Here is a 12,745-nt window from a genome sequence, read left to right on the forward strand (position 1 = left end):
AATTTCAATGACCCTAAGATATAGCAAGACCACACATGTTTTCGCAATTTTGTGCTTTTGCTTGCCTGTTAATGATTTGGAAGATCTTACTTTGTTGTTCTGACTAGAACTGGAAAAACAGGTTTCCGCTAGCTAGCTAGCTATGCTAACGTTAGCTAACGGAGCTAGAGCTAAGGAGAAGAGGCCGCCTCTGTCTTCTGTTAAGTTACGACTGCAAGCTCTATTTGAAGGTATCTCTAATTGATTGTAGAAATTAATGTATGATTAATGCAATTACTCCGGTCTAGACTGTAGCTTTCTACGTTGAAGGCAGTAGAATAATTGGCATTGGAACTGTACTTGCGAGGATACCCCCTTGATTAACGTGCTGCATGAGCAGTCAGCTGTTTGTACGTCGATGCCCAGATGAGGAAATGGCTATTCAGAGCCAGCCACAATACTATAAACTGTGAAGATGGTCCCATCGAATCATTGCTCCCGAACCTTTAAATCTGAGGGGAATTGCTCCTCTGATACCTAGTGTGACATAGGTTTCAATTCAGCTAACACTATGCGCTGGCCTTGTATTACATTTCCTAGATGTGCTGAAATCTAAGCATCACCCAACTTTCCAAGATTGGTGGATGGTATCTTGAGTCACCTTTTTTTCTCCACTGAAGAAGTTGCATAAGAGGACGGTATTTTTTTTTTACCCTAACCATCCGTTTAAGACTTAATCGTTTTCTTGTTTTCTTATTTTGTAAAGGCTGAACGCACCTCACGTTCAGAGCGCAAGCGGAGAGACTCTTTCGGGATGTTTGATTGCTACAGCTGCAGCGAGGAGTCCACCAGCAGCTCCAGCTCGGAGGATAGCGAAGATGAAGTTGTGCCTTCCATCCCCGCAAGCTTGCCCATCATCAAGAACAATGGACAGGTCTACACTTACCCTGATGGCAAGGCTGGGATGGGTCAGTACACGGATGGCATTGCCTTGGCACTTCCTTGGTGTACTTTGCACAATGTGATATAGATTTAGAGATTTGATGTTGTGAAAGGGCCGTACGTTTGCCGGCACATTAAAATCAACTCTTTGTGTAACTGGATCTGTGTGTGTGTGTGTGTGTGTGTGTGTGTGTGTGTGTGTGTGTGTGTGTGTGTGTGTGTGTGTGTGTGTGTGTGTGTGTGTGTGTGTTGTTTTTTTTTTTTAAATTTGGTCCCTATTTTTACAGCCACCTGTGAGATGTGTGGAATGGTTGGAGTACGAGATGCTTTCTACTCTAAAACCAAACGCTTCTGCAGTGTGTCCTGTTCCAGGAGTTATTCCTCAAATTCTAAAAAAGCGAGCATCTTGGCAAGACTCCAGGTGATTCTTTGATTTCATTTGCAATTTGTTTTCATATAGGATCTCACTATTAGGACTCTGCTGTACAGGAGAAAGGGAGGCAAGGTGGATGTGTTTTTTTATAGCCTCGTGAAACAAAGTGACGTGACATGTAGGTTTTCAAAACATAGACTATAGAAATGGCTCCTTTTAAGTGAGCTTTAACAAATGTTATTCAAAAACTTTTGAAATGCATATTAGTTATTAAAGTACTTATAGAATATTTTGTCAGATTTAGTTCAATACATTTCTGTAATTTTTAAATGTTGTTACGACAGTCCAGCTACAATCCATTCAATAAATAAGAAATGACCAAAAGACAAATGAAAAGTATTTAAATTAAAACATAGCAAGAAAATTGAATCAATTCATTTGGACAAAAATTACATAAAACATAGAAAGAAAATTGAATCAATTCATCTGGACAAAAAGTTTATTGAGAGAAATGTTTCATCACTGATCGAATCCAAAGGAGTTCAATCAAGTGCAACTGGACTTGGTATATATCCGTGAAGACGTTTCACCTCTCATCCAAGAGGCTTCCTCACATCGGAACACAAAGAGCCATGGACATCTATAGCTCTGACAACGTCTCCAAAGAGGATAAATTCTGAGTCTCATCACCAGCCAGTCAGACTAGCTTGGTCTAGTCAGAAAGGCATGAACTGAGGAAGCCTCTTGGATGAGAGGCAAAACGTCGTCACGGATATATACCAAGTCCAGTTGCACTTGATTCAACTCCTTTGGATAACCATGACCTGGATGAATGAGAACATTCACAGACATCACTCATCGAAGTATCCCCACCCTTATAAACAATACAGTGGCGTAACGACTGAAAACGATCGGTTTCATATGCAAATTGCTGTTAGCATTAACTAGAATTTCAATGGCAATGTGAACTATTCACAGAGGATTGGGAAAGGTTGCAAACGTAGCATTGTAAGATGGGTGACTGATGTACTCTTAGCCCCCCCACCCGGTTCAGGGATTGTCATTCCCTCTTTACATAGACGGCCTCTTTGACACCCTGTTTAAACCAGCATTCCTCCTTATCAAGGATGTGCACATCCTCATCCTTGAAACAGTGGCCACTGGCCTATAGATACTAAGTGTAGACTGCGGAGTCCTGGCCTAATGCGTTAGCAGTTCTATATTAACTAAATCATTGATTTCCTTACTTACATTATTGAGCATGCATAAAGACGTAAATCTAAATCAGTTGATGGGAACAGCTTCTGCATCTTTACCTCGATAACTTAATGGTGTTGACATTTAAAAAAAGGATATAACAAAATTAATCATACATACATAATCCAAACCGCTTATCCTGCTCTCAGGGCTGCGGGGATGCTGGAGCCTATCCCAGCAGTCATTGGGCAGCAGGCAGAGAGACACCCTGGCCAGGCCGCCAGGCCATCACAAATTATTGATATTTTTTTGGGCTCATCTTACGAGGGTTTTGTCTTGCAAGGCTAGGGCTCACCAGCTTTACTTTCAAAAACCTAATATATACCCAATTAACCAGTTTCTAGACCTGAACCTCATGTAAACACATTATTTCCTCATTGAGACTACCATAGTCTTTCACATTGACTGATCACATCATTACATTTTACTTCCTCTTTCACTTGTTACGATATCCTGTAATCAGTGGTAGATTGATTTTGATCACATTTTGTTTCAAATTCTATGTGGGATTGCGCCTCTGCTGTGATTCCTCTTAATCTGGACCTGTGTGACTGCTCTTTCTATACAGTATACTGTTTTCTGTAAAATAATGAGAAACGCATTAATTGTATTAGATTATAAAAGATCGTTTTTTAAAAAAGGGTGCTGAAAAGAAATCGTTTCTTGGCTAATTATTCTACCTACAAGTGATCACATGTTGGCAAAATAAACTTTTTGGTTTTTTATTTTAGTGAAAGATGTGGTTATATTACTTAAGAATAATTTTTGTATATAGTCACTCCAAAAGGTCAATCATGTGGTTACCTGAAGAAATTGTCAACTTCTATCACAACTTCTTAACACTTTCATATACAAATTTCACTAAATTTGTTTCTGTGCCAAATCCTGGCCCATTTGTGCCAGAGTGCACACAGAAGAAAGTGATTTCCTCACCTGTCTTATTTAAGGCTATTTCTCTGGTTCCGCTTTGTGGTGTAGTCAGTTGTTACATGATGATCATCTTTCAAAATAGCCTGTGAATTTTTTTTTTTGCTGAATGCCATTTGTGGAAAAAGTCTTAGACACAAAAATATCAGGACCATTTTTTTCATGTCACATAATAATGTATTATTCCCAATGTGTTAGTTATGTAATGTAGTGTTTATTTCTCTTGATGATTTTGCAAATTTTTATGGTAGTTTTCCTTGTTACATTCAACATGGACAGTTTTATCAACAAACACTTCAATACCTTAACACAAATATCTTTTGTACGTGCCCTGTATTGTTTATTAAAAGAAGAGAGACTTAAGGGAATTATTGTATCATATATATTGATAATAATTGGATAAGTTAAGTATGCAATGAAAAATTCAGAAAATTGGTAAATTATTTACCCATATGCCAGTATCTAATATTGATGACTTCTTTCCTATTTTCAGGGAAAACCACCAACGAAAAAGGCAAAAGTCCTTCAAAAACAGCCTCTCATTGCAAAGTTGGCAGCTTATGCCCAGTACCAAGCAAGTCAGCAGAACCAGGCCAAATCAAAAGCCGGTATGTTATAAGATAATGTTGATTTTAATGATGTATCCAGAGCAGTGGTTTTACATTGAAAGATACCCTCACTCTCCTTCTTATATATATATTTTTTTAAATCTCCTCCAGTGGCCCCTGTTGAAAGCTTTGACTGGGGTCGATACATCTGTAGCCATAACACAGTTGGAGCGCCAGTCAGCTGTTTCAAGCATGTGCGTGAAAAAGGAATTTATTAATTCACTCGCTCAGTTATTAATTCTTACCTGGCTTTATTTGATGAATAATTATTTGCACTTGAAACTTTAAACTGACACTTCTGTGCTGCAGGCCCCTATGGGTACATGCTGGGGAGACATCGAAGAGGGAGTGAGGGTTGAAGTCCTCAACTCTGACACCAACCTGTCCACGAAAGTCTACTGGATAGCAGGAATCATCAAACTAGCAGGCAATACTACTGCTCTTACTTGAAGTATTGATTGATATCATTTTCTTTTATTGTTGTTTTTTTTCTTCTATTGATTGTTGAGCATATGCAGTATTTGTTCTTGCCAGTTATCTGTAGGTATTCTTTGCATTTCTATAGGAAGTCATTGAAACATGTTGCAGGGTTCAACATAACCGATGGCCCGGGGCCAGAAAAAGTTTATGCAGGGCAAGTTGATTGGCCAGTCACTGGCCCATCCGGGCTAGTGCCTGGCAATCAGAGTAATGGGTAGGTCCCTTTAAATCTTTCCCGCCCTAGTGTCATTCATTCATCATACTCATACTCAGAAAAGAATGTCCACGAAAGAAACATATGAGACTAAGAAAAGAAAGAGGGGCTTTCTACTTTTTTGGAAGCAACAATTCTCCTGGGTGGAAAACAATGACTGTGGTATGTTTTGTACAGTTTGCCAGCGATTCCCTGCAAAGGGCGATTGAGAGGGTTTGTTTTTTTTTGAAGGGAATGGCAATTATTGAAAACATGCTCTCCACGTGCATTACAAAAGTAGAAACCACGAGCAATGTATGCTCGCCAAGCAGATGGCTGACAACCCGTCATCAGGCCCACTTAAAATCTGAATAAGACACGTGAATACTTAGTCACCAGAGGATGGAGAAGCTTGTTAACAGCCTACCACACCGTAGAGTGAGCAGCCCTTCACTGCTTATGAAAAGATGGTCGCTCTTCTAAAGGAGAACAGAGTGGACACAGAATCCCAATATATCGCTAATATGGCATGTCAAAGACACACAAACAAATGTTATAAAAATAATGTTAAAATGTTATAAAAATTAATCAGTTGTGTATAAGAATCAGTTTTATTTTACTTGACACATTATATGTGGAAAAATGAGATGTATAGTATTTTATACAATGACTAAATCACCCAAATTATGGAAAAAAAGAGTTATTTTCATTTTTTGGTTGCCGGGCCATTGAAAATATACATAGGGCCAGTAAAACTGATCTACTGGCCACATGGGCCTGTGGGGAAAAAAATGTTACGTTGGACACTATGTTGTGAATAGCCTTTGAATTGTTGCTGTTGCAATCTTGTTCCCCAGGGTTCAAGGCCCTCCTGCGGTATGAGGGCTTTGACAACGACTCCAGCAAGGATTTCTGGTGTAATCTCTGCATCCCAGAAGTTCATCCAGTGGGATGGTGTGCTTCTAGCGGCAAGCCCCTTGTACCTCCAAAAAGTGAGCCCCATTTCAGTCCATCAATTCATCATTGCCTTGGCTTAAAGAATGTGTGTAAATTCTTTGTGTTCATAGATGTTAGTTGGTCAGTCTAATTATTAATTATGTGGTCTCCTTTATAGCCATACAGCATAAATACTCTAACTGGAAAGCCTTTCTTGTGAAGCGTCTCACTGGAGCTAAAACACTGCCCCCTGACTTCACTGCCAAGGTGAGACACAGCTGACCATGATTTAGCAATACTGTTTCAGGGAGCAAGAATATGCGAGTTGTTTTAAAGCTGCAGTTTTGGAAAATATTTTTTCTATACCCCTTAGGTGCACGAGAACTTGCAGTTCCCCTTTAAAAAGCTGATGCGGGTGGAGGTAGTGGACAAGAATCACCTGTGCCGGACACGGGTGGCCCTGGTGGAGCAGGTAATTGGTGGACGACTCAGACTGGTTTACGAGGAGAGCCAGGATGGTTCCGATGACTTCTGGTGCCACATGTACAGCCCCCTCATTCACAACATCGGCTGGTCACGCAGCATCGGTCACCGCTTCAAACGATCTGGTTGGTTTTGATGTAGGGTAGGAGTGAAAGTTGAATCAGTTCATCTGGATACAGCGTTTATTGAGAGAGAAACATTTCATCACTCATCTAATGCCCCTTTTCCACTACATAGTACCGGCTCGACTCGACTTTTTCGTTTTCCACTACTGAAAAGTACCGGCATTTTGATAACTGTTGCCACTTTTTTGGTACCACCTTTGACGAGGTTCCAAAAAAACTGGAGCGGGTACCAAAATCAATGCAGACCAGCTACACTGTGTGGGTACTGTTATGGTAATGGAAAACGACACTCTGCGAGTTGAGTTAAGCCGGTACCATGCAGTGGAAAAGGGGCATAAGTGACCTCTTCAGTCTCAACTGACCACAGGTATCCCCACCCTTATAAACAATACAGTGGTATAATGTCCCAAAACAATGATTGGTTTCATATGCAAATGACTGTGACCATTAACTACAGTTTCAATGGCCATGTGTACTATTCACAGAGGATTTGGGAATGTTTGCAATCACAGCATTGTAAGATGGCAACAGATGTTCTTTTAGGCCCCACCGATACAGCAGCCGGGGAAGGGGAGAATTCCCATGTTAAACAGGCCCTGGTTAAGTGTGGTTATCCTAAATGGACGTTTGTCAAAGCCAGGAACGCCCAAACAGTGCAACAGCCGATAGAAGAGAGAAGGACAACAGTTGCCCAAGTGTAAACCAGTGGTAATTCCGTATGTGGCGGGAGTGTTGGAACAGCACACAGCATATTTTCCAAACACCGCGTCTCGGTTGCTTTCAAACCCTAAAACACACTGCGCCAGAAATTGGTCCACCCGACGGATCTGTTCGCCCGGCACAAACAGAGCAATATAGTGTACGCTGTTAAGTGACAGGAGGATTGCCATGACTTGTACATTGCGGAAACCAAACAGACACTGGCCAAGAAGATGGCACAACACAGAAGAACTAACATGTCAGGCCAGGACTCCGCAGTCTACACTCATCTCCAGGCTAGTGGCCGCTTTTTCAAGGATGAGGATGTGCACATCTTTGATAAGGAGGAATGCTGGTTAGAATGGGGAGACAAAGAGGCCATCTATGTGAAGAGGGAACGAACATCCCTTAAGTGAGGGGGGGCTGAGAGTACATCAGTCGCCCATCTTACAATGCTGTGATTGCAACTATTCCCAAAACCTCTTTGAATATGTACACATGGCCGTTGAAATGCTAATTAATGGTCACACCCATATTTGTGTATGAAACTGATGGTTGGGTCCGGTCGTTATGCCATTGTATTGTTAATAAGGGTGGGGATACCTAAGAGGTCACTTAGTTGAGCGACGAAACGTATCTGTCAATAAATGTTGTATACAGATAAACTGAAACTTTCGATGATTTGTGTTTGAGTGTTTCATTGGGGCACCACAGCAGTTACACAGTTCTGTACTTATTTATTTATCCATCTATTTATAGATGTGACCAAGAAGATTGATGGTCAAAGTGATGCCCCAGGACAACTGTTCCAGAAGGTGAAACAGAATGCAAATCTTCTTTATTTTCAACTTGGAAAATGCATTTCTGAGATGCTCAAATAAAGGCATTAAATGTGATTTTAAGTTGACATGATCAGTCCTCATATGAGTGGTTCTCATCTGGTCAGGTTTTGCTTTTCATTTGTGTATATATTATATGAAGAGTAGTCACAGTTTGGCAATTTTTTATTTTCTAAATGTAACTACTTCGGAAATAATAAATGGCTTTTAGGATAGGCATTTGTTTTCATTGGTATGTAACTCTGGTACTATTGAGCAACAGGGAAGTGGAGGGAAGTTGGTGTCACTGAGCATCTGGCCTATTGAAGTGTTCCTGAGCAAGATGCTCAGCGAGACTTCCATTCTTATGTTACTTTTGAGAGTTGAAAAAAAATAGAAGAGGAATTCTACTTTATTACATCTTATGAGAACATTAAGAAACTAAAATAAAGTTAAAAGAAACTCTTGCTGTACTGGTCTGCCAGGTGAAAGATGTGGACCAGAGCGGAGAGTGGTTTAAGGATGGGATGAAGCTGGAGGCCATCGACCCACTCAACCTCTCAGCTATATGTGTAGCCACTGTAAGAAAGGTAAGTCACTTCCTTGTCTCCTTATGTAACCTGAAGCGATGGAGTTGAGAGAGTGGATCCCATTACAAAAAAAAGTGTTGCAACCGATTATGTCATAAAAAAAAATCAGTTAACATTTGTTGCTGTTTCTCTGGTCCTGCTCTTATTAATCCTAGCTGTTGTCCTCCATACATAGGTGTTGGCAGATGGGTACCTCATGATCGGAATCGATGGTTCAGAGGCAGTGGATGGGTCAGACTGGTTCTGCTACCATTCCACCTCTCCCTCCATCTTTCCTGTCGGCTTCTGTGAAATCAACAACATTGAACTCACGCCCCCTAGAGGTACTTGCTTGTCCATGTGTCTCACTGAGGACAGCCTCACCTTAAGTACACGTAATCTTAGTATTCTAAACTGGCACCAACTCATGTATGGAAACTGAACGCCTTTTATAATCTAATATATTCTCTCTCCGGGCTTGGTAGTAATTAAAGCTTTTATTTTATTTTCAGTGGCTTTCCTGTCTAGTGACATAGTTATGATTTTTTTTAGTCTGACACCAACTCTGTTTCCCAGGGTACACTAAACTGCCATTTAAATGGTTTGACTACCTCAGAGAAATGGGTTCAATAGCTGCTCCTGTCAAGCTCTTTAACAAGGTAGGACTTATTAATGGAATCCAAGCTATGTGTGACAAACAAAGGTGATCAGTTTAAGTTGTCTTTCAGTGTATTACTGCAACATCAATAAAAAGTGATTATAACTTACCGGGTTTGGATTTGGCCTGATTGTGTTGACTTGTTCAGTAAAACTGCCAACTTTTCCATGGGAGGTCATTTTTTTTTATTTAGTACTTTTCCTAAATTTGTTGGTGGTCCACCTTTGCTATTGGAAGGCAGACAATGAAATTGATTTCATATTTAAATCACATCTCAGCAATGCAGTTGAAGCTATTTTTAGTAGCTAGCTTGCCTCCAGTTCTCTGTGGTGATATAAAAATATTTGTTGGACATATCAAAAGCATTATTAAATCGCACAAAAAAGTCCATGCATGACCGTGGTCATTTTATTTGTTCCAGGAAGTTCCAAATCACGGGTTCCGCCAGGGAATGAAGCTGGAGGCCGTTGACCTGATGGAGCCCCGGTTGGTTTGTGTCGCCACTGTGACAAGGATTGTCCACCGGTTGCTTCGGATCCACTTTGATGGCTGGGAGGATGAGTACGATCAGTGGGTGGACTGCGAGTCACCTGACCTCTACCCTGTGGGTTGGTGTCAGCTGACAGGGTACCAGCTCCAGCCTCCTGCTGCACAGAGTGAGTGCAGTTTTATTTTTATACTATATATACACACACACACACACACACACACACACACATATATATATATATGTGTGTATATGTATATGTGTGTGTGTGTGTGTACACAGACAAACGGATAGGTGCATGGCTAGGCTCCTAATTTTTCTCTTCCATATTAGTTTTGGGTGCGCACTGTATAAAATATCAGTTCTTATACCAAAGGTCAGGTTTAGCAGCAAGAATTGTCTGATGGTCCAAGGCCAATAATACAATAACTGAGGCCACTGTATTTGTTGATTAATGGCACCATGGGGGAAGGGCCCAAAAAATGTTGCTGGTTTGCCATTGTACACCTGTTGATGAGCCCGTCATTTTCACCTCCCTGTTCTGGGAATAGACCAATCTCCTCTATTTGTTCTCTGGCCAGTCAGATTGGATGCCTTCTATAATTTACTTTGAGATCTGGCAACTCAGAGTTAAGTTGGGGAAATAAACAATGTGGTGGATATTTTGAGTATTGTAGGGAGAGAAGGCTGTTATCATAGAAGTGACAATTTCTGTAGGTTGAAAAAAAACCCCTGATCTATAAATGTTCCATTCTATGTTTTCTTTTGTTTGAGAGCTTATCCATGCAACTTTCTGAACTTAACTAAGTTAAAAAAAATTACATTTTAATTTCATTCCAAACTAAAGCTTTATCTCTATATATTTCACTGGGATTTGTTATAAACTGACATACATTACATTACATTACAGTCATTTAGCCGACGCTTTTATCCAAAGCGACTTACAATAAGTACATTTAACGTAGGAAATCAGGAGAACTACTAGTCATCAGAGGTCATAAGTGCATCTAAACAAGCATCTAAGAGCAAAACCAGTGCTAAAGTAAAAGTGCAAGAATGAGATTTTTTTTTTAAATGAGTGAATACATAAGTGCTAAGAACAAGTAACAGGGTAGTAGTTCTTGAAGAGGTGAGTTTCCAACCTACGCCACATACAATGATACATCTTTAACAGTCATTATAATGGAATACGTTCATGAAAAGTTGGTATTTTCATTTTCTCCTGCCAGGCCAGTGGAAAATATACCAGAGGCTAGTTAGAACTATTATTGGGCGAGTGGGGGATAAAAGTTAATGCTGAACCCTGCTCAAAATGCCTTTGCCTTCTGAAGCAAGTCTTTTAAACTTCCTGCAGTTAGTTTTCCAGTCTGTCAAAGTTTTTGTTTTTATTTCAGGTAACAGAGAAATGCCACCTACCTTACCAAAACAGAAGAAAAAGGCCCAGCAGTACAAAGGTCAAAAGAAAAGTGCGTACCCTCTTTCATACTGTCAGGCTGTCTTTCTCTCGTCCATTCCTTCCTTCACCTTCTCCTTTTCCCATCTTTCTCCTGTCACAGGTTACATGTGATGAGAATTCAGCTGCTCTCTGATTGGTCACAAATCTTTTTGGTGTGTGCAGATAACTGTATGGATTGAATCATACCGCGGGATGTTGTCAAAGAGGGACATTTTTAACCCTTTTGGGTGAGACATTGAAAGGAGCATACTTGAAAATTACGAGTGGCATTTCACATCAGCGTTTGAGATTTAAAGGCCTGGTCTTGCACACCAAACTGTGGTACAATCTTTCAGATCACAAAAGTGGCTGTATGCTGAATCAGCACAATCTGTAGGGCATTTTAAGAGCAGTTTGATATTTGATACAGTTACAAATGGAAGCGCATCTGCTTATTTGGGTCTGGCACTCTGACTAAGGCTTACCAGGGGCTTATTCAGGTAGGCATATATTGGCACAAGTGAATGTGGTGTGAGGGTCATCAATACATTTCCAATTTCACCCTAAGCTCTTACCTTTTTAACCCCCCCTAACATACAATCTAAACATTCAAACAAGAATTGACACCCTGTATATAATAAGCCCCTGGTAGCTTACCCCGAGTCTGGCTTGGTGTCTAGAGAGGAAGATTCCGGTTGGTCGACGGCCCTTCAGTCAGGCAGGCAGGAGGAGGAGCTTCTCGGGGGACGAAGAGCAGAGTCCGCCCCCTTATCCTGCCCAGGGGCCCACTCGCCCCCGTCCCCGCACCCACCTCCACCAAACCCACAAATCAGGTAATGGCACGCTAACAATAACCGGCACTGCACTGAGTCCCCAGAGGCGGTGGACGATGATGAGAGCTGTCTCTGAATCCCAGCGTAGGGCCTCACAGTGTAGCTGGCTGGCTGGCTTGCTGTGTAATGGATGGTAGTGCTATTGATATGCTGCATGTTCACCTGATAAGTCAAGATTTTGTGTGTTGATGTTCTGATTCATATTCTTCTGTCATTTCATTGTGTTTTTGTTCCCCACCATGGTAAATGTAGGTCATTAAAGACCCTTCACTGTTCATTTATCTTATTAGAACACGGACTTTTTTTGTCATTCTCTGTGGCACTATTTTTCCGTTTTATTACTGGCCTAGTTTTGGACAGCCATCAGGCATGGAGTTTTTTTTTCCATTGAAGAACATCCTGAAAGCAGCAAGTCACTAAACTTCAAGCTTGTTATGCATGTGGAAATGGAAATAACCACTGGAAAAAGGCGACATTTAGGATATTCCTCATCAAGTGAATGAACAAAACCCACTCATTGACATGGTTATTCTCTCTCCCTCTTATCTATCTGTCTCTCTCTGTAGAGTTTCTGATCAGAGTGAAAGAAGAGACAACTGAGGTGGATGAGTTTACCTTCTCCCAGGGCATCTCTGACCAGGAGAGCAATGGCTCGGGCAGCTACTATATTAAACAGGAGCCCTGAGGAGCAGCCTTGGAGGGCCAAAGCAGGACAGAACAGGACATACCTCTGGTAATACACCCATCAAGGAATGGCAGTGGAGAGTTACACAGTCCAAACTCAACTCATAATGTACTTGGTAGACCAACGTCACACTGCTCTTATTATCAGTGCAAGAAATGGCACATGGGGAGTCGACCTGACAGACATACCCAATAAACCAGGACTCAGCGGGAGTCGTTTGATGGTTCTGGCAAGTCCCAGGGAGAAGGTCCTACGAAC

At 41.1% G+C, this 12,745-nt stretch overlaps 1 protein-coding gene across 1 annotated transcript; it reads left to right on the top strand.

Moving 5' to 3' along the window:
• Positions 1-778: 778 nt before the first annotated feature.
• Positions 779-12,487, top strand: mbtd1 (mbt domain containing 1). The gene is made up of 15 exons (XM_056297181.1): positions 779-947; positions 1,209-1,342; positions 3,972-4,086; positions 4,198-4,280; positions 4,396-4,513; positions 5,617-5,751; positions 5,874-5,962; positions 6,069-6,303; positions 7,762-7,817; positions 8,306-8,410; positions 8,586-8,733; positions 8,966-9,048; positions 9,469-9,703; positions 10,929-11,000; positions 12,369-12,487. The coding sequence occupies exons 1-15, from the start codon at positions 794-796 to the stop codon at positions 12,485-12,487; spliced, it is 1,881 nt and encodes a 626-aa protein (XP_056153156.1). The 5' UTR covers positions 779-793.
• The last annotated feature ends 258 nt before the right edge of the window (positions 12,488-12,745 follow it).

This window comes from Lampris incognitus, chromosome 17, assembly GCF_029633865.1.
Source record: "Lampris incognitus isolate fLamInc1 chromosome 17, fLamInc1.hap2, whole genome shotgun sequence".
NCBI classification, from domain to species: domain Eukaryota; kingdom Metazoa; phylum Chordata; class Actinopteri; order Lampriformes; family Lampridae; genus Lampris; species Lampris incognitus.

Coding starts and splice junctions, on each gene's coding strand:
- mbtd1 (XM_056297181.1), top strand. CDS start 794: ATGTTTGATTGCTACAGCTGCAGCGAGGAGTCCACCAGCAGCTCCAGC. Junction 1,343..3,971: donor GCATCTTGGCAAGACTCCAG/GTGATTCTTTGA, acceptor TCCTATTTTCAG/GGAAAACCACCAACGAAAAA. Junction 4,281..4,395: donor CAGTCAGCTGTTTCAAGCAT/GTGCGTGAAAAA, acceptor TCTGTGCTGCAG/GCCCCTATGGGTACATGCTG.